The sequence below is a fragment of the Mobula birostris genome, chromosome 12 (assembly GCF_030028105.1).
Source record: "Mobula birostris isolate sMobBir1 chromosome 12, sMobBir1.hap1, whole genome shotgun sequence".
NCBI classification, from domain to species: Eukaryota; Metazoa; Chordata; class Chondrichthyes; order Myliobatiformes; family Myliobatidae; genus Mobula; species Mobula birostris.
Window position 1 is genome coordinate 67,178,160 of NC_092381.1, and position 22,356 is coordinate 67,200,515.

General features: G+C 42.8%; 1 protein-coding gene across 1 annotated transcript in view; it reads left to right on the top strand.

The window, feature by feature from the left end:
- LOC140206233 (testicular spindle-associated protein SHCBP1L-like) overlaps nt 1–22,356 on the top strand; it is a 128,828-nt gene that overhangs the window by 76,854 nt on the left and 29,618 nt on the right. The window contains exons 6-7 of the mRNA XM_072274551.1: nt 2,257–2,362; nt 8,417–8,570. Coding sequence (XP_072130652.1) covers nt 2,257–2,362; nt 8,417–8,570 — 260 coding nt within the window. The remainder of the gene's footprint in view (nt 1–2,256; nt 2,363–8,416; nt 8,571–22,356) is intronic.

The window sequence follows — 22,356 nt, forward strand, 5'->3', positions numbered from 1 at the left end:
TCCACCTTTTACATTGCAACTCATCCTGTTTACTACAATTTTGCCCTATCAACAGCCTCTCCTCACTACTCATTGCCTCTATTTCTAAATCAGCTACTTCATCTTCAGCACTATTACCTTCTTTCCTACGATACTTCTTGCATTGAAATATATGCAGCTCAGGATACTAGTAGCACCATGCTTATCCTTCTGTTTCCAAACTTTGTGTGAGGTCTTAACAATATCTTCACAACTTCTCCACTAACTATTCTGGTACTCTGGTTCCCATCCCCCTGTAACTCTAGTTTAAACCCCATCGTGCAGCATTAACTAACCTTCCCGCTAGGATATTAGTTCCCCTCTAGTTCAGGTGCAAGCCATCCCTTGTGGACAGGTCCCACCTTCCCTAGAAGAGAGCCCAATGATCCAAAAATCTTAAGCTCTCTCTCCTACACCAATTCCTTAGCCACATATTAGATTGTATAATCTTCCTAGTTGTGGCCTCACTAGAATGTGGCATGGGTAGCAATCCTGAGATCACAACCCTGGAGGTTCCACCCTTTAACTTAGCACCTAACTGTCTGAATTCCCGATGCAGAACCTCATCGCACATCCATCACATACCATTGGTACCTACATGGACCACGGCTGTTCACCCTCCCACTTAAGAATGCTAAGGACTCGTTCTGAGATATCCCGCACCCTGGCACCCGGGAGGCAACATACCATCTGGGAGTCTCATTCTCGCCCACTGAACCTCCTGTCCATTCCCCTAACTAACAAATCCCCTATTATCACAGAGTGCCACTTCTTCCCCCTTCCCTTTTGAGTCATAAAGGCAGACAGTGCCAGAGACTCGCCTACTACGACTTTCCTCTGTTAGGTCTTTCTCTTCGGCAGAATCCAAACAACATATACCTGTTGTTTAGGGGGATGGCCACAGGGGTACTCTGCATGGTTCCCTTAACCCCTTTCCCCTTCCTGATGCCCAGTTTCCTGTGTCCTGCACCTTGGGTGTGTCTACCCCTCTATATGTCCTATCTATCACATATCCTATCTTCAGGCTCACATATGATCCAGTGTTTATCCAGTTCTAGATACAACTCCTTAACGCAGTTTGTTAAAAGCTGCAGCTGAATGCACTTCTCGCAGTTGTAGTCGTCAGGGACTCTGGAGGTCTCCCTGCTTTCCCAGATCCCACAAGAGGAGCATTTCACTATTCTGCCTGTCATCCCTACAGTCCTAGCTGAGCAGAAATAAAGAAAACAAAAAAAAAAGAGCTTTTCATTCCTTTGCTTTCTCTGAGTGAAGCCTCGAAGAGCTAAAGCCTTGAGATCACCACTCTGGCTATGTCTACTCAGACAACGGGTGCTGTGATGATGGCCACTGCGCTTGCCCCTGCCTTCATCTACTTTTTGCTCTTACTAATCAATCCCAAATGCCAATTGGTCACTGGTCAAAGATCTATTAAGCTGCCACAACCCTTTTGTCCTTGGACAGTGGACCTGATTGAAGGCCCCGCCTCTCCAAACTTCTGATGTCTGGATTGGCTGCTGGTCAAAGCTCTGTTCATTCAAAAGAAGATTTTAGCAACATACGTAAGACCTGCTTTACTGTTTGTTCAAACATATTGTTCTGAGATATCCTAGGACAAAGATCCCCTGCTGAGCACTTTCCTTGGATAAGATTTTCTTATATTTAAGATTTTCTTAAGTTTCTTGCACCTTGCAAATATTCTTCCTAGGATACCTCAACCAACTTCTGATCTCAATACCCTCCTTTATCACCCCTTATGCCCACCATTCCTTTTGGTCTAATTGCAAGCCTGACTCTCATGCTCCCTGACTCTCAATCTTAGCAGTTCATCATTGAACTTCCACTTACTTCCTCTGTAAGCAATCCCATTCCTCCACCAAGCTGAACTTCACCTCCAACGAAATCTATTCCACAACACCCCTTCCCCCAGAATTTATGTCATCCCATCCAAATCAACAATTTAATCTCCTAATCTACCAGTTTTTAATCACATAAAGGAATGTTTTCACTCTGCAATTGGTAAAGACTTGTGCAATCACATACAAACTCTTTAATTCATTATTTTAGGAATAAACAAGTTATTTGTTTACAACAATGAAATGAAGTTTACTAGGCACCAAACATTTTAAGGCCACTGTTTTTCCAATTTGCAAAACTCTAAGGATAATGTTAAACTCTAAAGATTATGCTGTTTAATATTATAGAGTTAAAGTAGTAGATTGTGTTTATTATCCTTTTCAGAGCACATGGACCTTTTTTCCCACGAGTACTGCGACGTCGGAAAGGCCAGCGACCTTCTGGAAAAATTGTGACTCATATTGTGGCAAACATGATGACAGCTGACATGGTGAGTTATTTCACTTCGTTGTAATTAGTTTGGTGTTTAAATTAGTTCATCACCTTGCAGGTATTTAGTATTTGCCCCAATATTGTACATAATTAATAATTTGCCATGGTTAACTTATGGAACAAAATATAATTTATCATTAATGTGAAATTATTTATTGTTAATGTTAAATCTAATATAATTTATCAAATAAGTTCTTTTTTCCATTACAGTATCATGATCAAAATGCAGGCATTTGCCATTGATCCTTGGTCTTCTTAGCACACATTTTAACACCTTTTTCTATTCTCTCCATTCTAACATCTCTGTACTTCATAAAACATAATGCATTTTCAGGTTAACATTTTGGGCACTAAATTCTATTTCACCTCTCTTATTTAGGGTTATTTACACCATCAAGACTGCAAGACTAAATGAATGACTGATGTCCACAGTTTTCACTTCCTTGATTTCTTAGAGGAGGTGCAACTATCAGAATTGCTGATTTTGAAGTTAGTTTGGAGTTGCACAGAATAAATTGAATTGAACTCTACTAACATGTGGAGCACTGCAAATTTAACGAATATAAAATAGCACGGAAAGAAATATGAAATGCACAAACATAAGGTTTTTCATAAGTAAACCAAGATGAAAATGATTTAATTTTTCATAAAAAGACTAGACGAGGCTAAGGCAATTAGCAGAGTACAAAAAAGTAACTAGTTGATTTTTCAAAACAGTCTAAGCAAATTTCCTTACAACTGTTACAAAATATGCCACTGAACCTCAATTGAACCTCAAGGAAGGCTGTTAAAAAACGGAAAATTCAGTAGTAGTAGAAAGCAGTTAAAACTGCAGATACTTGAATCTGAAGCAAATACAGAAAAAGCAGAAATTCAGCCAGTCAGGCAGTCTCTGTGGAAAATAAAACCAGTTAATGTTTCAGAAAATCCAATATCCGCTGTCTTACCACTAATTTTTGCTTTGTTGTATGTCCTCTCTTTTGCTTTTACATTTGCTTTGATATCCCTTGTTAGCCACGGTTGTACTATCTTGCCATTTGTGTATTTCTTTGTTTTTGGAATACATCCACCCTGCACCTTCCTCATTTTTCTCAGAAATTCACACCATTGTTGCTCTGCAGTCATCCCTGCCAGCATCTCCTTCCAGTTTACATTGGCCAACTCCTTTATCATACCACTATAATTTCCTTTACTCCACTGAAATACTGCTACATCAGACTTTTACTCTTTCCCTATCAAATTTCAAGTTGAGCTCAATCATATTGGGATGACTGTCTCCTAAGGGTCCTTTTACCTTAAGCTCCTGAATCACCTCCGATATTTGCAGAGGGTCGTGGTGGAGGGAGTACATTTGGATTGGAGGGTTGTGACTCTGTGGTGTACCACAAGGATCGGTTCTAGGACCTCTACTTTTCATGATTTTTATTAACGACCTGGATGTGGGGGTAGAAGGGTGGGTTGGCAAGTTTTCAGAGGATACAAAGGTTGTTGGTATTGTAGACAGTGTAGAGGATTCTTGAAGATTGCAGAGACACATTGATAGGTTGCAGAAGTGGGCTGAAAAGTGGCAGATGGAGTTCAACCCGGAGAAGTGTGAGGTGGTACACTTTGGAAGGACAAACTCCAAGGCAAAGTACAAAGTAAATGGCAGGGTACCTGGTAGTGTGGAGGAGCAGAGGTATCTGGGGGTACATGTCCACAGACCCTGGAAGTTGCCTCACAGGTGGATAAGGTAGTTAAGAAAGCTTATGGGGTGTTAGCTTTCATAAGTCGAGGGATAGAGTTTAAGAGTCGCGATGTAACGATGCAGCTCTATAAAACTCTGGTTAGGCCACACTTGGAGTACTGTGTCCAGTTCTGGTCGCCTCACTATAGGAAGGATGTGGAAGCGTTGGAAAGGGTACAGAGGAGATTAACCAGGATGCTGCCTGGCTTAGAGAGTATGAATTATGATCAGAGATTAAGGGAGCTAGGGCTTTACTCTTTGGAGAGAAGGAGGATGAGAGGAGACATGATAGAGGTATACAAGATATTAAGAGGAATAGATAGAGTGGACAGCCAGCACCTCTTCCCCAGGGCACCACTGCTCAAGAGGACATGGCTTTAAGGTAAGGGGTGGGAAGTTCAAGAGGGATATTAGAGGAAGGTTTTTCACTCAGAGAGTGGTTGGTGCGTTGAATGCACTGCCTGAGTCAGTGGTGGAGGCAGATACACTAGTGAAGTTTAAGAGACTATTAAGTATATGGAAGAATTTCAGGTGAGGGGTTATATGGGAGGCAAGGTTTGAGGGTCAGCACAACAATGTGGGCCGAAGGGCCTGCACTTTGCTGTATTATTCTATGTTCTGTGTTCTGTTACATAACACCCATTCCAGTATAGCTGATTGCCTAGTAGGCTCAACAACAAACTGCTCTAAAAAGCCACTTTGTAGGCTTTCAACAAACTCTCTCTCGGGACCATTTCCAACCTGATTTTCCCGACCTGCATGTTGAAATTTCCCATGACTATCATAACGTTGCCCTTCTGACGTGCCTCTTCTATTTCCTTTGCAATCTGTGGTCCATATCCCATCTACTGTTGGGAGGCCGGCATATAACTGCCATCAGGGTCCTTTTACCCTTGCAGTTTCTTAACTCAACCCACAAGGATTCAATATCTTCTGATCCTATGTCACATCTTTCTACTGATTTGATGCCATTCTTTACCAGCAGAGCCATGCCACCCCCTCTGCCAACCTTTCTGTCCCTCTGATACAACATGTAACCTTGGACATTCAGCTCCCAACCACAATCATCCGTCAGCCACGATTCGGTGATGGTCACAACATCGTACAATCTGTAAAAGTGCAATAAGATCATTGACCCTATTTCTTATACTCCGTGCATTGAGATATAATACTTTAAGTGCTGCATTTGCTACCCCTTTTTGATTTTGCATCTCTATTGCACTGATTAGATTATGAGGACACTCAGTCCTCGCTTATTGTCATTTAGAAATGCATGCATTAAAAATGATACAACGTTCCTCCAGAATGATATCACAAGAAACACAGAACAAACCAAGATTAAAACTGACAAAACCACATAATTATAACATATAGTTGCAAAAGTGCAAAACAATACCATAATTTGATAAAGAGCAGACCACAGGCACAGTAAAAGAATGTCTCAAAGTCCCGATAGCCTCATCATCTCACGCAGGCAGCAGAAGGGAGAAACTCTCCCTGCTATGAACCTCCAAGCTCCACAAACTTGCCGATGCAGCATCATTGGAAGCACCCAACCGCAGCAGACTCTGAGTCCGTCCAAAAACTTTGAGCCTCCAACCAGCCCCTCTGACACAGCCTCTCCGAGCACCATCCTCTGCCGAGCGCTTCGACACCGCCCTGGCTGCCGAGCAACAAGCAAAGCCGAGGACTCGGGGCCTTCCCCTCCGGAGATTCTGGACCACACAGTAGCAGCAGCAGCGAAGCAGGCATTTTAGAAGTTTCACCAGATGTTCCTCCGTGCTCTCACGTCCGTCTCCATCAAATCAGGATTGTGCACGGCACCCTACTTGACAAATAACAGACATCACCACTGGAGTGGCCGCTGCAAGCTGCAAGCTGCTGATACTCACCCTGCTGGCTGCAATTTTATTCTATCCTCTCGCTGCCTTTCATGACAGTCTGACCATCTTTGCATTTTTACCATCCGTCCTATCCTGAGTCCCTTCACTCCAGTTCCCACCCCTCTGCCAAATTATTTTAAACCCTTCCCGATAGCTCTAACAAATCTGCCCGCAAGAATATTGGTTCCCTTCGGGTTCAGCATCACATCACTTTTGCACAGGTCATATCTTCCCCAGAAGAGATCCCAATGATCTGAGAACCTGAAGCCCTGCCCGCTGCACCAGTTTCTCAGCCACACATTAATTTGCCAAATCATCCTGTTTCTACCCTCAGTGGCGTGTGGCACAGGCAGCAATTGAGAAATTACTACTTGGGAGGTCCTGCTACTCAACTTTCTACCTAGCTCTCTAAATTCTCTTTTCAGGACCTCCTTTTTTTCCTTCCCATGTCATTGGTACCAATATTTACCAAACCATCTGTTTGCTCTCCCTCCTTCTCCAAAACATCATGGATGCAATCTGAGACATTTCTGACCCTGGCATCTGGGAGACAACGTACCATCCAGGTGTTCCGTTCATGTCTACAGAATCTCCTGTCTCTTCCCCTGATTACGGAGTCCCCTATTACTACTGCTCCCCTCTTCACCCTCTTTCTCTTCTGCACCATGGACCTATGCTCAGTGCCAGTAACCCGGTTCTCGCATTCCCCTGGAAGATTATGCCCCACAATAGCGATATACCTATTTTTTGAGGGGAATGGCCATGGGGTGCTCTGTGTTCACTGCCTATTCACAGTTCCATTTCTCCTGACAGTCACCCAGCTACACGCCTCCTGCAACTTCGGGGTGACTACTTCCCTGTAACTCTGATCGATTATCTCCTCACTCTCCCGTATAAACTGAAGGTCATCTAGCTGCCTGCTACAGATCCCTAACATGGTCTTCAAGGAGCTGCAGCTGGATGCACTTCATGTAGATGTAGTTCCTGGGAGACTCTAGGTCACAAGGACTCTACCATCCGACATAAAGAACACACAACAGCCATTTATTACACTAAGTATAATAATAGAAAAAAAGGGAATGTTAACAGAAACTTGCTCAGAGCCAATGTCTCTTTCGAGCCGAAGCCTCCTTTGAGCCAAAGCCTGACATTCCTACTGTCACCACTGGCATTCTTCCAACAATGGCCAACGCTTGTCCCTTATGTATCGTTAAACAAGCGTTGCCGATATGTGAGAAACCTCATTATTGTAGCCTTTTCTTGCCGCTAACTTATTGAAGTAGAGAAATCGTTTCATTTTCACTCCCAGTCATTTCTGGCATCTCCAAGGCTGTATACTTGAAACTGCAGTTAGCAAAACAGTTCGGAATTGCCTTGCTGCTTATTTCTCATCAAATGTCAGTGGCAAGTGCAGTGCTTTTGGAATACAAATACACACAACTGACACTATTTAAAAACTGTTCACTCTAAACAGCTAGAGTGTAACAGCTAACGGCTATACAAATGTGCATGACTGACGCCAGTTAGAAACTCTTCAGCAATTATCCTGCCCCAAATCAGCAGCATAGTGTCCCAAATAATCGAAGGGAATCCCAACAACTTTCTCTCTTATGTTCATTAAGAGTTTTCCCAAATAAGCAGCTTCCCTGATTAACCAATGGCCAAATTAACCTGAATCTACTATACTTATTTGGGTTACTGTTCTTTATGTTCAAAGTTCAAAGTAAATTTATTATCAAAGTATGTACGTATGTGTCACCAAATACTACACTGAGATTCAATTTTTGTAGGCATTCACAGTAGAACAAAAGATACAATAGAATCAATGAAAAACTACAAAGATAGACAAAACAAAACAGTAATAATAATTAATGCTGCAAGTAAATAAATAATACTTGGGCAGTTGGGGCTTGTTATCCGTAGTTGGTAGCTCAGCTCAGAGAAGGAAAACTTTGATCTCAGACCTCTGCTGCCTTGCCCAATGGGGAAGGTTTTGGGAGTAAACCGCGAGGGAAAAATCTGAAGCTGAAGTCCTTAAGGCAGTCCTACATTGAGTTCAATGTTGACTGGCAACTCTTGCAATGCTGCTGGTACCAAACTGTATTGGTCTCTGCTGTTCCTTTGGGGTCATCAGATGCGTGGAGAGGTTGAGCTTGCTAAATGGGCAACAGCTTGTTCTCCATATTGTACTGCCCAGGCTTGTGTATCTAGACAGCTAGGACGCAATATCCATGGTCAACTCTGACCGGCGGAGGCCCTCACCTCACAATATTGAGAACATGAGTTGTAGAGTCCTTAAAGGTGAGTGCGCTGGTTGGGTTCAGTGTTGTGGTGTGTGAAGTTGTCTACACTGGTTCAGGAGCCTGTTGGTTGAAAGGTAATAACTGTTCCTGAACCTGATGGTATGGAACCTAAGGCTCCTGTATTCTCATGTTTTCTGCAGGTTAAGGATTTCTCTGCTAATACACTGATCCAACAACATGATAACTTAGACGCATCCTTGGATAATTGTTTCAGTGGTGACACAGTAGTTATTTTTCCTGGGGAGTATCATGCTTCAGGATTTGGAATGCTAACGGACGATATCATTATAAGAGGTATATGATGAAGAAATTGATGTATTCTGATAATATCATTGTTTTGATTATATCTTAATTAAGGCTGATGAGTGTGAAGATTAATGTATTTGAGTTTGTTCAACCTTTGCAGGGAAGGACCCCTTTCAATGTATTTCCTAATTATATTCTTTCCCTGGTACAGTTTCAATTGATATTTGTACACTTGATTCTTGAAGTGCTTGTTACCTTCCCTAATCGATGAAAAAAAATATTGTAGGAAAATCATCATTTCTGTGGTGTATAATTTTTAATACAAAATATATCAAAGTAATTTCATAGTTTGGATAGAACAATTCTAAATATTCTGGATTTGGAATTATTTAAGTGGAAAGTACCAAAATATTAGGGATAAAAGTGCTTACTAATAATTAACTTAAATTCCACTTTAACACATGTGAATTCATTTATTTTAAGATAGCTAACGTTTTTGAAAATTGATGTATAAATATGTGTAAAAGGTGGAAATGTTTCATAAGTCAGGTGTTGAATCAACAACTACAGGTACCATTTTTTATGTTAGGAATGGTTCCAGCCGGTGGCAAGTTTACTTCCTGATTCTCATAAACTTCAGTTTTATTAGGGGGCTTTAAATACACAAGAAAATAATTGCTTTGCATTTAATCTTTAAAATTCAAAAGAGACGTCATTCTGAGCAACAAATGCAGTATTAAGTTCTGATCCCTGCAGTTCAACAACTGAAGTTGGGGTGACCTTAGTTCTGCAGAGTAGCACCATAGATTGAACAATATCTCATCAGTTTGAAGATTAGTGCCACTCATGTAATAACTTTTTTGGACATGAGGTTGTAGGTTAATGTAATGGGTGATAGGTGACACATGTTGTTCATAATAGAAACTGTTCCATATAATTCATAAATACTGACACTGAGTTGTGTTCACTTTAAGAGACGGTGTCTGATGTAATGATGTCAGTGTAAGGTGACTGATTTCTGTTTTATTCGTAATGAAAGTAAAGGGTTGTGGCTTTTGTTAAGTGGATAAAATGATCCTTGCATGTCTTATTCACAAAATCCTACATTGGTGACCCATACGCTCTCAGACGATTCCAGAGTTACTCTGTGACATAGAAACATAGAAACATAGAAAATAGGTGCAGGAGTAGGCTATTCGGCCCTTCGAGCCTGCACCGCAATTTATTATGATCATGGCTGATCATCCAACTCAGACATGTCAACCAACATAGTTGGTTTGAAGCTGCAGAGTTTTTGGAGCAGCACACGACCATGTGGTTTGCTCAGGCAGAAGCCCAGTTCACACTGCAAGAAATCACTGTGGAATTCTTTGAAGAAATAACAAGGAGGATAGGCAGTAGAGTATTGGTTGATGTTGTGTACTTGGATTTTCAGAAGGCATTTGACAAGGTGCCACACATGAGGCTGATTAACAAGCTATGAGCCTATAGTATTATAGGAAAGATTATAGCATTGATAAAGCAGTGACAACATCCCAGGGTAAATACTCAGGATGTGTGGCACAACTGGCTGGTGTGTTTGCAGACATTTTTAATCTCTCCCTCTCCCGGTGTAGAGTGCCCTCCTGCTTCAAAACATCCACCATTGTCCCTGTACCTAAAAAGACCATAGTAACATGTCTGAACAACTGGCATCCTGTCACATTCACCTTAATAATAAGCAAATGCTTAAAGAGGCTGGTCGAAGACTACATCTGCAGCATGCTACCGCCCACACTGGACCCCCTACAATTGGCCTACCAACACAACTGATCGACAGATGATGCAATAGCCACAGCTGTACACACCGTCCTTACACACCTGGAGAAGAGGGATGCTTATACGAGAATGATGTTCTTGGACTACAGTTCAGCATTCAACACCATAATTCCCTCCAGGCTTGACATGAAGCTCGGAGACCTTGGCAGCTGTATCCTGGACTTCTTGTCATATCGCCGGCAGGTGGTAAGAGTGCCTCACTTTTGCCCCTTTGACCCTCAACACAGGAGCCCCCCAGGGTTACATCCTAAACCCCCTCCTTCACTCTCTGTACACTCATGACTGTGTTGCCACCCACAGCTCCAATCTGCTAATTAAATTTGCTGACAACACTACATTGATTAGCCTTATCTAAAATAATAACGAGGCAGCCTACCGAAAAGAAGTCATCACCCTGATACTGTGGTGTCAGGAAAACAACCTCTCCCTCAATGTCGCACAAACAAAGGAGCTTGTTTTTTGGCTACGGGAGGAATGGAGATAGGCTCACCCCAATTGACATCAATGGATCAGGGGTTGAGTGGGTGAACAGTTTCAAGTTCCTCAGTATACACATCACCGAGGATCTCGGTCTGTACATACTGGCTATGTGGTGAAAAAAGCACACAACAGCACCTCTTTCACCTCAAGACAGTTGAAGAAGTTCGGCATGAGTCTGCAAATCCTAAGGACGTTCTACAGGGGCACAATTGAGAGCATTCTGACTGGCTGTATCAATGCCTGGTATGGGAACTGTACTTTCCACAATCGCAGGGTCTGCCAAGAGTGCTGCGGACAGCCCAGCGCATCTGTGGATGTGAACTTCCTACTATTCAGGACCTTTACAGCGACAGGTGCGTAAAAAGGGCCGGAAGGATCATTGGAGACCGAGTCACTCCAACCACAAACTGTTCCAGCTGCTACCATCCAGGAAATGGTACCACAGCATTAAAGCCGGGACTAACAGGCTCCGGGACAGCTTCTTCCAACAGGCCATCAGGCTAATTAATACACACTGACACAATTGTACTTCTAAACTATATTGACTGTTCTGTTGTATATCTTACTGTACATACTATTTATTACAAATTACTATAATTTGCACATTGCATATTCAGACGGAGACGTAACATAAAGATTTTTACTCCATGTATGTGAAAGATGTAAGAAATAAAATCAACTCAATGGCGTGGCTGATTGGCAGGAGGCAAAGAATGGGAATAAAGGGGAGCCTTTTCCAGCTGGCTGCCAGTGACAGGTAGTGTTCCTCAGGGGTCTGTTACGACCAATTATTTTTACGTTATGTGTCAATAAGAGAGGAGGAAAAGATGGCGACATGACGCAGCTTGCAGTGGCCACTCTGGTGAATGATATCTGTTATCTGTCAAGTAGGGTGCCGTGCACAATCCTGATTTGATGGAGACAGATGTGAGAGCACGGAGGAACATCTGGTGAAACTTCTGAAATGCCTGTTTTGCTGCCGCTGCTAATGTGTGATCCAGAATCTTCAGAGGGGAAGACCCTGACTCCTCGGCTTTGCTTGTTGCTCGGCGGCCAGGGCAGGGTCGAAGCGCTCGGCAGAGATGGTACTCGGTGTCGGAGGGCTGGTTGGAGGCTTGAAGTTTTTGGACGGACTCGGAGTTGGGTGCTTCCAATGCACCAGCAAGTTTGCAGCGCTTGGGGGTTCATGGCAGGGAGAGTTTCTTCCTTCTACCGTCTGCGTGAAATGATGGGGCTATCGGGACTTGAGACTTTTTTTTTACCGTGCCCATGGTCTGCTCTTTATCAAATTATGGTATTGCTTTGCAGTGTTGTAACTATATGTTATAATTATGTGGTTTTGTCAGTTTTAGTCTTGGTTTGTCCTGTGTTTCTGTGATATCTTTCTGGAGGAACATTGTATCATTTTTTAATGCATGCATTTCTAAATGACAATAAACGAGGACTGAGTATTCTCATAATCTAATCTAAAATAATTTGGATGATGGAATTGATGACATTGTTGCAAAGTTTGCAGATGATATGAAGCTAGGTGGAGGGGCAGGTAGTTTTGAGGAAGTAGAGTGGCTACAGAAGGACTTTGATTAGGAGAATAGGCAAAGAAGTGGCAGATGGAATACAGTGTTGGAAAGTGTATAGCCATGTACTTTGGTAGGAGAAATGAAAGGGTAGACTATTTTCTAAATGGAGAGAAAATACAGAAAAGTGAGGTGTAAGGGGACTTTCGAGTCCTTGTGCAAGATTCCCTTAAGGTTAATGTGCAGGTTGAGTCTGTGGTAAGGAAAGCAAATGCAATGTTAGCATTCATTTGAAGAGGACTAGAATATAAAAGCAAGGATGTAATGTTCAGACTTCATAAAGCACTGGGGAGACCTCACTTGGAGAATTGTGAGCAGTTTTGGGCCCCTTAGAAAAGATGTGCTGAAACTGGAAAGTGCTCAAAACAGGTTCATAGAAATGATTCCAGGATTTAATGGCTTGTCACATGAAGAGCATTTGATGGCTATGGACGTGTATTCACAGGAACTCAGAGAATGAGTGGTGACATCATTGAAACCTATCAAGTGGTGAAAGGCCTTGATAGAGTGGATGTAGAGAGGGTGTTTATTATGGTGGGAGAGTCTAAGAGGACGGAGCGTGAGAATAGAGGTTTTAGAATGGAGATTAGGTGGAATTTTTTTAGCCAGAGAGTGATGAATCTGTGGAATTCTTTGCCACAGGCAGCTATGGAGGCTTAAGTCTTCATGTATATTTAAGGCAGAGTTTGATAGATTTTTGATTGGTCAGGGCATGAAGGGATACAGGGAGAAGGCAGGAGGTTGGGCTCAGAGGAATATTAGATCAACCATGATGAAATGATGGAGCAGACTCGACGGGTCAAATGGCCTAATTCTGTTCCTATATCTTATGGTCTTATGATTTATATACCATATGTATCTGAAACCTGGACTAGCAGCAATAGACATGTCAAGGCAGTGAAAAAATAACTGCAATATATCTCTAAAATCCTCCAAATTCACTAGCAGGATATGTAAACCAAATTCAGTGACCTCTCTCAGGCCAGCACTCCCAGCACTGATGTACTAGTTAGATTCAGTTGTCTCGAAGAGTTGGCTAAATTGATTGCATGCCTAATACCAGATTTATGAAACACTCAATTTGGAGCTCCATCTTAGGATATTTCCAATCAGACAAAGGAAGAGGCTCATTGAAATCTGTAACATCACATTTTCTCTGGAGAATCCCTGATCAAGTGGATGATAATATGAATTTTGAGTCAATACATCAGGGTCCTTAAAAGTTGGAAGGACTACCTCATAAACTACCTTTCTGTTTGCTCCAGCAAACACCACCCATACTGTTCGGGAGAATGTGATTCCCAAATTGGCCACATCAGTCACTTTCAAACAGCTTGATCCCAGTGAATTGCCCATGAAGATGATACTGAATTGTGTGCAATATAATTTAATTGTGGCTTCACGTGTAAAGATAATTCAGGATCCTTGAAAGAAGTTGTAAGAGTTGGTGTTCCATGTCCTGTGGTTGAACAAGAATATGTTATGAGGGGAGTTTAATTTTTAATACCTTCAGCGTGAAGCTATCACAAGTATAGCCGGTGGCCAATTTATCAGGTACCTCCTGTACCTAATAAAGTGGCCATTGAGTGTACATCAGGATTAGAATCAGATTTAATATCACTGGTGTGTGTATATATATATATATATATATATATATACAAATAAAATAAAAACTGTAAAATCCAGTAAGAAGTATATCTAAAAAAATAAATTAGTGCAAAAACAGAAGGGAAGGAAGTGAGTTAGTGTTCGTGGTTCATAGTGTTCATTCAGAAATCTGATGGCAGAGGTGAAGATGCAGTTCCTGAATGTTGAGTGCATGTTTTCAGTCTCCTGTACCGCTTCCTTGATGGTAGCAATAAGAAAGGGGCATGTGCTGGTTGCTGTATGTCCTTAATGAGTGATGCTGCCTTTTTGAGGCAACGCCTTTTGAAAGTATCCTTGAATCCGGTGAGGCTAGTGTCCATATTGGAGCTGGCTGAGTTTACAAGTTTCTGCAGCTTTTTCTGATCCTGTTGTAGTTGGCCATTCCATAACGGAGAGCTGTGCAACCAGTTGGAATGCTCTCCACAGTACATCTGTATAAATTTGTAAAGGTTTTTAGTAACATACCAAATCTCATCAAAGTCCTCATGAAATATAGCCACTGTTGTGCCTTCTTTGTAATTGCATCAATGTGTTGGGCCCAGGATAGATCTTCAGAAATGTTGACACACGGGAACTTGAAACTGCGCATCCTTTCCACTGAGGAGGTAAGCTTGTTCATTAAAAAAAAAGCAATATATACAAAATATGTACATGAGTAAGGACAATTCAAAATTCCAACATTCTGTTTAGATTCCAAATCTCGGATATCAAACGAAATTCCTTTTCAGTTAGAATCAGTGAAATTCATTAGAATAAACTTTGTTACTCCATTTTCTCTAACTAATTAGATCTAGTGTTATTCCCTATTTAAAGGTTTACAGACTAGCAATTGCCTTTCTATTTATCCCAAGTTAGTTGGAAAACTAATTGAATTCTAATTCTTAATTATTATGGTTAACTTTAGTTTCATTTCAAGTCAGTATGTCTACAAGTTCATATTCAGATCCTTGTATATCCAACTGTATTAAATCCTCTACAACATTTTAGGTACAGAGGAGATGTCAGGGGTAAGTTTTTTACTCAGAGAGTGGTGAGTGCATAGAATGGACTGCTGGCAACGGTGGTGGAGGCGGATACGATAGGGTCTTTTAAGAGACATTTAGATAGGTACATGGAGCTTAGTAAAATAGAGGGCTATAGGTAAGCCTAGTAATTTCTAAGGTGGGCCGAAGGGCCTGTGTTGTGCTGTAGGTTTTCTATGTTTCTATCACTAAGTATTTCATTCCCATGCTGGTTCTTCAATCTTGGGTGACTTGCCATCTTGTTTTTTGGTTCATTGGATGAAATAGTTGGTCATCCATGGAAAGTCGATTCACAATGCTTACACAAACAAAACCTGACCTGTATACAACAGGGTTCTTATACACATTCTATTTTCTATTTCAAAATAACTTAATATCACATTGTCATTTAAACAGACATTGAATTGGGGGTCACTTTAAGAGGCTGATCTGACGTGATGATGTAATTATGTGAAGTTCTTTTACCACATTTTTGTGCTCAGTGTGAAGTATAATAAAAATGCCTCATGCCATTCTATTTGCGAAAACCTACATTGGTGACCATGATACAATAAGATGATTCCAGAGTTATTGAACATGTTGGCCAATGCAGTTGCTTTAAAACTGCTGGAGTTTTGGGAGCAAAATGCTATTGCTTGGTTTGTACGTACAAGCAGAGACACAATATACATGAAATCGCTGTTGACAACACCAGATTTTACTGCATGGTAGCGTTGCTCAGCAGTTCCACAGCATCGAGGGTGGTGAGTCTACTAGAGCACCCGCCTGAACAAGATGTAATACAGATTGCTGAAAACATACCTTTTGCAGACTTTTGGACTATCAGAGTCTGAGCACATCAAACAGTTGCTCTCTTGGGAAACCACCAGACTTATTTTATTTTTTAAAAACTCTTCATGCAGCAAATGCCTGATTAAGTTAGCATACCCCTTGTTAATACACCTGTAGGGACTGATCGTTTGCACTCAGGCAGGCAGAGATGCATCATTACTCCTCTTCAATGCCTCAACAAGTCCAGTCAGCAAGGTTCCCAATATAAGAGTGCACACAGTGCGAAACAGACAATGCCAGGTCTGTGTTTTTACCATGCTTGCTTTGGTGTGAACGCTACGAAATGCCGACCACCTTGCAGCTTCGACAGCGCCTGCATATCAGGGCATCAGAGATCTGTGAACACCATGGGTTCCAGCTGCCAGGGATGTCTACTGTTCTTTATGAAAATCCTTTCGGGGCGACGTTTCCTGTATCACGCAGGTGTTCAAGTCAGTGGGCTGCCAGTTTCGCCTATTGATGAGAAGGCAAAAAGCAACAAAACATAATAGGAGGCCACCAACAGCAACATCATCCAGACTTACAGGACACGACGGGTGATGCTGTGCCTCAGTGGGTGATATTACACGTGGAACTTCGTCCTGGCTAAAATGGCTAAACCTCTGCTCATTGCAGATTTCCTGTGTGCCCAAGGACTGTTAGTCAATCTTAAGAACTGTCGGCTTGTGAATGTCAAGGACTTCAGGTTGTTACTCTGCTTCCCCAATGTGTTCCCCGCAATGACTCTGTCAAGCGCATGCATCTCCGCGTGTGAGTTTACTCGACTGTTGGGCTAATTCCCAAACCTCATCGAGCCCATATTCTCCACTAGAGTCACAAAGCATGGGATCAAGCACCACATTTCCGTAATTGGCCTGCACATGACAGCGCACGTAGACTAGATCCACAAAAGCTGACAACAGCAAAGGCTGAGTTTGCCAACACGGAGAGACTTGGCATTGTATGCTGGTCAAGTAGACCCTGGGCTTCACCCCTCTGTATGGTCCCCAAGTCCAATGGTGGTGGCCGCCCATGTGGCAATTACCGTTGCCTTAATGAGACCATTGCCGCCAATCATTACCCAGTCCCACACAACCAAGGCTTTTTGACACGTTTGGCTGGAAAGTAAATTTTTTCGACAGTCGCTTTAGTTAAGGGCTCCATCAGGTGCTTGTATGTTCGGAGGACATTCCCAAAACGGCTGCGATAACCCAGATTGGCCTCTTTAAGTTTCTGTGCATGCCGTTTGGGCTGAAAAATGCAGCACAGACTTATCAAAGGCTGATGGACTCTGAATTTAAAAACCTACATTTTCTTTTTGTCTATCTGGATGACATACTTGTCGCCAGTGCATCCAAATCTAAACACTTATCTCATCTCCTCACACTTGAGCACTTAAGCCAACACAGGTTGATTACTGACCTTGCTAAATGCAAGTTTAGGTTGTCAGTCATTGACTTTTTTGGCCTTCACATCTCTGCAGAAGGTTCAAAACCCCTCCCATCAAAAACCTCTGCATTTATGGGCTCACAAATAAGAGAAAATCTGCAGGTGCTGGAAATCCGAGCAACACACACAAAATGTTGGAGGAACTCAGCAGGCCAGGCAGCATCTATGGAAAAGAGTACAGTCGACGTTTCAGCCCAGAACATCAACTGTACTTTTTTCCGTAGATGCTGCCTAGTCTACTGAGTTCCTCCAGCATTTTGTGTGTGTTGCTATTATGGACTTACCACCACCCTGCACTACTAAAAACCTACCGGATTTTTTAGGTGGTGAATTCCTATCACTGCTTTATTCTGCAAGCTGCTGAACTTGTGCTTCTCTTGTATTGTGTGCTTAAAGGCAGTACCCCTAATCAAGTGTTTGATAAGCCAGTGGATATGACCAGGGCATCTGATGATACTAAACGAGCTCTTTCCAACATGACAGTACTGGAGCACCTGCTCCCCAACACACTTATAGTCATTACCACTGATGCTGTGGGTGCTGTGCACGACCAGTTGGTCAGAGGTGTGTGGCAGCTACTCACCTTCAGCTGGCAGCTCTGTACCCCCGCCCCCAAAAGGGAGTACAGCATGTCTGACTGTGAGCTTCTTAGTCTCTATCTGGCTGTCCGCCATTTTCATTTTCTTTTAGAGAATTGCCATTTCACTGTGTTTGTATATCAGTTCAGAACTGATATACAACATATTAAGGGACAAAATAATTCTGTGGTTAATTTGCCTCTCAAGGACAGCATTTGAGGCCATACACATAGGGAATGACTATGCCAGCATGGCAGCTGACCAAGCTACTCACCCAGAGGTCCAAGTTTACAGAACGGCAGTTAAGTGCCTGCGGTTAATTGACATTAAGTTCAGAGAAGCTGGGGTGTCTCTCCTGTGCAATGTCTCAACTGCAGTGCCCGCAAGCTGGGGGTGGACTGTTTTTAACTCCATCCAATCAGGAAGACCCCACAGAAGCTGGTTGCATTAAAGTTTGTGTGGCAAGGCCTTAGAAAGGTCATGCGTGATTGGACTGCAGCTTGTGTGGAGTGTCTGCAGGCAAAAATTAACTGTCATGTCCAGGTGCCATTGGCACCTTTTGAGGTCCTAAGCAATGGTGTACACTTCACTACCCCACACCCGCCTTCTCCTCTCCCCACAGTTTCATGCAGTTCCTTACCATGGTACAACCAGGTGGCCAGAGATTGTTTCTCTAGTGTTGACAATGGCCACAGACATGCCTCAGGTGTTCATCAGTACCTGAGTTGCTTGGTTTGACAACCCATCTGATATTTCCTCTGACCACCATCCCCAATTCATATCAGACCTCTGGACTGCGATGGTCCAGAACTGCAACGTTAGGCTACATCATACCATGGCATATCTCCCACAGTCCAATGGCCTATGAGAATGGTTTTACAGCTCCTTAAAGGCTGCCCTGAGGGTCTCCCTGATGGATGAGTGTTGGCATGATCGCCTCATGTGGGTCCTGCTGGAGGCTCAGAATACTTCTAAAAGAGGACCTGGAGTCGACCACAGCAGCATTGGTGTATGGGCAGCTGTTATAAGTGGCATGTGATTTTACTCCTGGCACCACGTTCCACCCTCCTCAGTAAATTCAATTCCTTTGCGCCCATTCCTACCTTCCATCATGGCACTCAGCATTCTTGGGTTCCTGTTGATCTATATTCCATCTCGTTTGTTTTTGTCTGCCATAATGCACACCAATATCCCCTTGGGCCCCCTTTCAATGGCCTGTTACACATTCTGGAAGGGTTAGAAAAGACTTTTATCACAGATAGAGGGGTAAACCTGAATTTGTTTTGGTAGATTGCCTTAAACTAGCCCACCAAGATTTGGAGGATTTTGCTACCATGCCCCTGCCATCGAGACATGAGCATGGGCATGTCAACACACATCTGGATGAGCCAGAGGCACCTGCTATTCCTCTGCTCATAGAGCATAGGACCCAAGCTGGGCAACTCGTCTGAGCTCCAGACAGGCTCACAATGCTGGTTTTAGTGAATCATGCTAGAACCTGTGTAGTGTAATGTAATTGGTGGAAACGTACATAATACAGAACCACTGATATTGAGTTGGGGGTTCTCTTTAAGAGGCTATTCTGACGTGATGACACAATTACATGAAGTTCTTTTACCGTGCTTTTGTGTTCAGTGTTTAGAGTACAATAAGTGAACTGTAAAGTTTTTCTTCTTCACGCTGTTTTATGAGCAAAAACCTATAGTCCTCTGACGCCGACACTTACTGCATTTGTGCAGTCCAAAAAGACCTGACTTACCCAAATCTTATACTTTTATACTCTCTCTCCTGACTTCCGCAGGACTCTGACACCGACACTTACACTCCCCCTCCCCGCTCTCGAGCCGCTGAAAAAGAAAGGAGGAGATGTTGATTTCAAATGCATTGACTGTAGTCTCCTGACAAGGATCCAGTTGCAGAGGGATGTACAGAGGCCCAGGTTTTGGAGCTTGTTAATGAGAACTGAGGATATGAATGCTGAGCTGTAATCAATTACCAGCAGCTTGACACAGGTATTGTCCAACCTGGACAATTCAAGACCAAGTGGTGAGCCAGTGAGTTTGCATCCACTGTAATCCTGTTGTGGCAATAGGCAAATTGCAGCAAGTTCATGTCCTTGCTTTAGGTCAGAGTTGATTCCAGCTATGACCAACCTCTCGAAACACTTCATCACAGTAAATGGGCAATTCTCCCTGCTCTTCTAGGCCACTGGTATGATTGTCGCTCTTTTGAAGCAGGTGGGAATCTCCAACTGCAGCAATGGGAGTTTGAAGATGTCCTTGAGTACTTCTGCCAGTTGGTTGGCACAGGTTTTCAGAGCCCTACAGGTACACATCTTGCAAGGGTTCACCTTCTTGAAAAAATTTCTGACATCATCATTTGAGACAGTGATCACAGGGTCACCCAATGCTGCAGGAATTCGCACAGGTGTAGTTTTATTCTCCCTTTCAAAGCATGCATTAAAGGTCTTGAGCTCATCTGGAAGTGAAGCATCACCGCCATTCATGATGCTAGGTTTTGCTTTGTTGGAACTAATGGCCTGCAAACCCTGCCAGAGCTGACAGGGTTCCAATTCTGTCTCTAACCTTAATTGGAATTGTTTTTTCACTCTTAAGATATAGGCTTCCATCAGTCATACCTGGACTGCTTGTATAATTATTGATCACTGATCTTGAATGCTACAGACCTAGCCCTCAGCAGATTACGATCTCGTGGTTCATCCATGTCTTTTGGTTTTGGCGTATCCGGTATGGTCTCAAAGGCCACACAGGTCTTAATGAAGTCAGTGATAACTGTGGCATATTCAATCAGGTTCAAAGATGAATATATTCCAGTTCACCAACTCAAAGCTGAACTGTAAGCGCTTCCGAACTTCCTTTGACCATTCCGTCCTGGCCCTCACCACTAGTGCTGCTGAATTCAGTTTCTGCCTTTTCGTCGGGAGTAGAAGTACAACAAGGTGATCAGACTTTCTAAAGTATGGGCATGGTATGACGGGGAAAGTTTTTGTGATGGTGGTATAAAGTGATCAAATGTGTTAGTTCTTCTGGTTCCACAGATGATATGTTGGTTGTAGTTGCTTAGAGACTTCTTCAAGCTGGCTTAGTTGAAATCCCCTGCAATGATAGGGAAAGCATCAGAGTACCCCACTTCATGCCTGCTGATGCTCAGTTCCTCCAGTGCCTGCAAGGCATTGACCTGAGGTGGAATGTACACCGCTACCAAGGTGATGATGGAAATCTTGTTCTGAGGTCTTCAATTTTATTTTCCAAAGACTAGGTATTTGCCAGCAGGATAATCAGGAGTAGGAATCTGAAGCCTCTGCGTTTCAATTACCCCATGAGATTGGCACAGCATCCCCACTTCTGTTTTCTTAAAAGGGAACTGCACTCATGCTGTACGGGCTCTGCAAATTTTGAGTGTTGATAGATGGAGTTCAACCTGGAGAAGTGTGAGGTGGTACACTTTGGAAGGACAAACTCCAAGGCAGAGTATAAAGTAAATGGCAGGATACTTGGTAGTGTGGAGGAGCAGAGGGATCTTGGGGTACATGCCCACAGATCCCTGAAAGTTGCCTCACAGGTGGATAGGGTAGTTAAGAAAGCTTATGGGGTGTTAGCTTTCATAAGTCGAGGGATAGAGTTTAAGAGTCGCGATATAATGATGCAGCTCTATAAAACTCTGGTTAGGCCACACTTGGAGTACTGTGTCCAGTTCTGGTCACCTCACTATAGGAAGGATGTGGAAGCATTGGAAAGGGTACAGAGGAGATTTACCAGGATGCTGCCTGGTTTAGAAAGTATGCATTATGATCAGAGATTAAGGGAGCTAGGGCTTTATTCTTTGGAGAGAAGGAGGATGAGAGAAGACATGATAGAGGTGTACAAGATAATAAGAGGAATAGATAGAGTGGATAGCCAGCCCCTCTTCCTCAGGGCACCACTGCTCAATACAAGAGGACATGGCTTTAAGGTAAGGGGTGGGAAGTTCAAGGGGGATATTAGAGGAAGGTTTTTTACTCAGAGAGTGGTTGGTGCGTGGAATGCACTGCCTGAGTCAGTGGTAGAGGCAGATACACTAGTGAAGTTTAAGAGGCTACTAGACAGGTATATGGAGGAATCTAAGGTGGGGGTTATATGGGAGATAGGGTTTGAGGGTCACAACAACATTGTGGGCCGAAGGGCCTGTACTGTGCTGTACTATTTCTATGTTCTATGTTCTATTTTTTAAATGTCTTAAAGGTATACTGCTTACTGAAGTACCCATGGTTGTTAGTGTGGATTTCAGCTGTGGTAGTCCTAAATAGGAATATTTGATGAACACATTAGAGCTGCATGCAGAGCATCACTACTTGTCACGCCATTCTAAATAAGAAATAATGCTCATGGTCTTCTGCTGCTGTCGCCCATCCACATCAAGTTTCAATGTGTTGTGTATTTAGAGATGCTCTTCA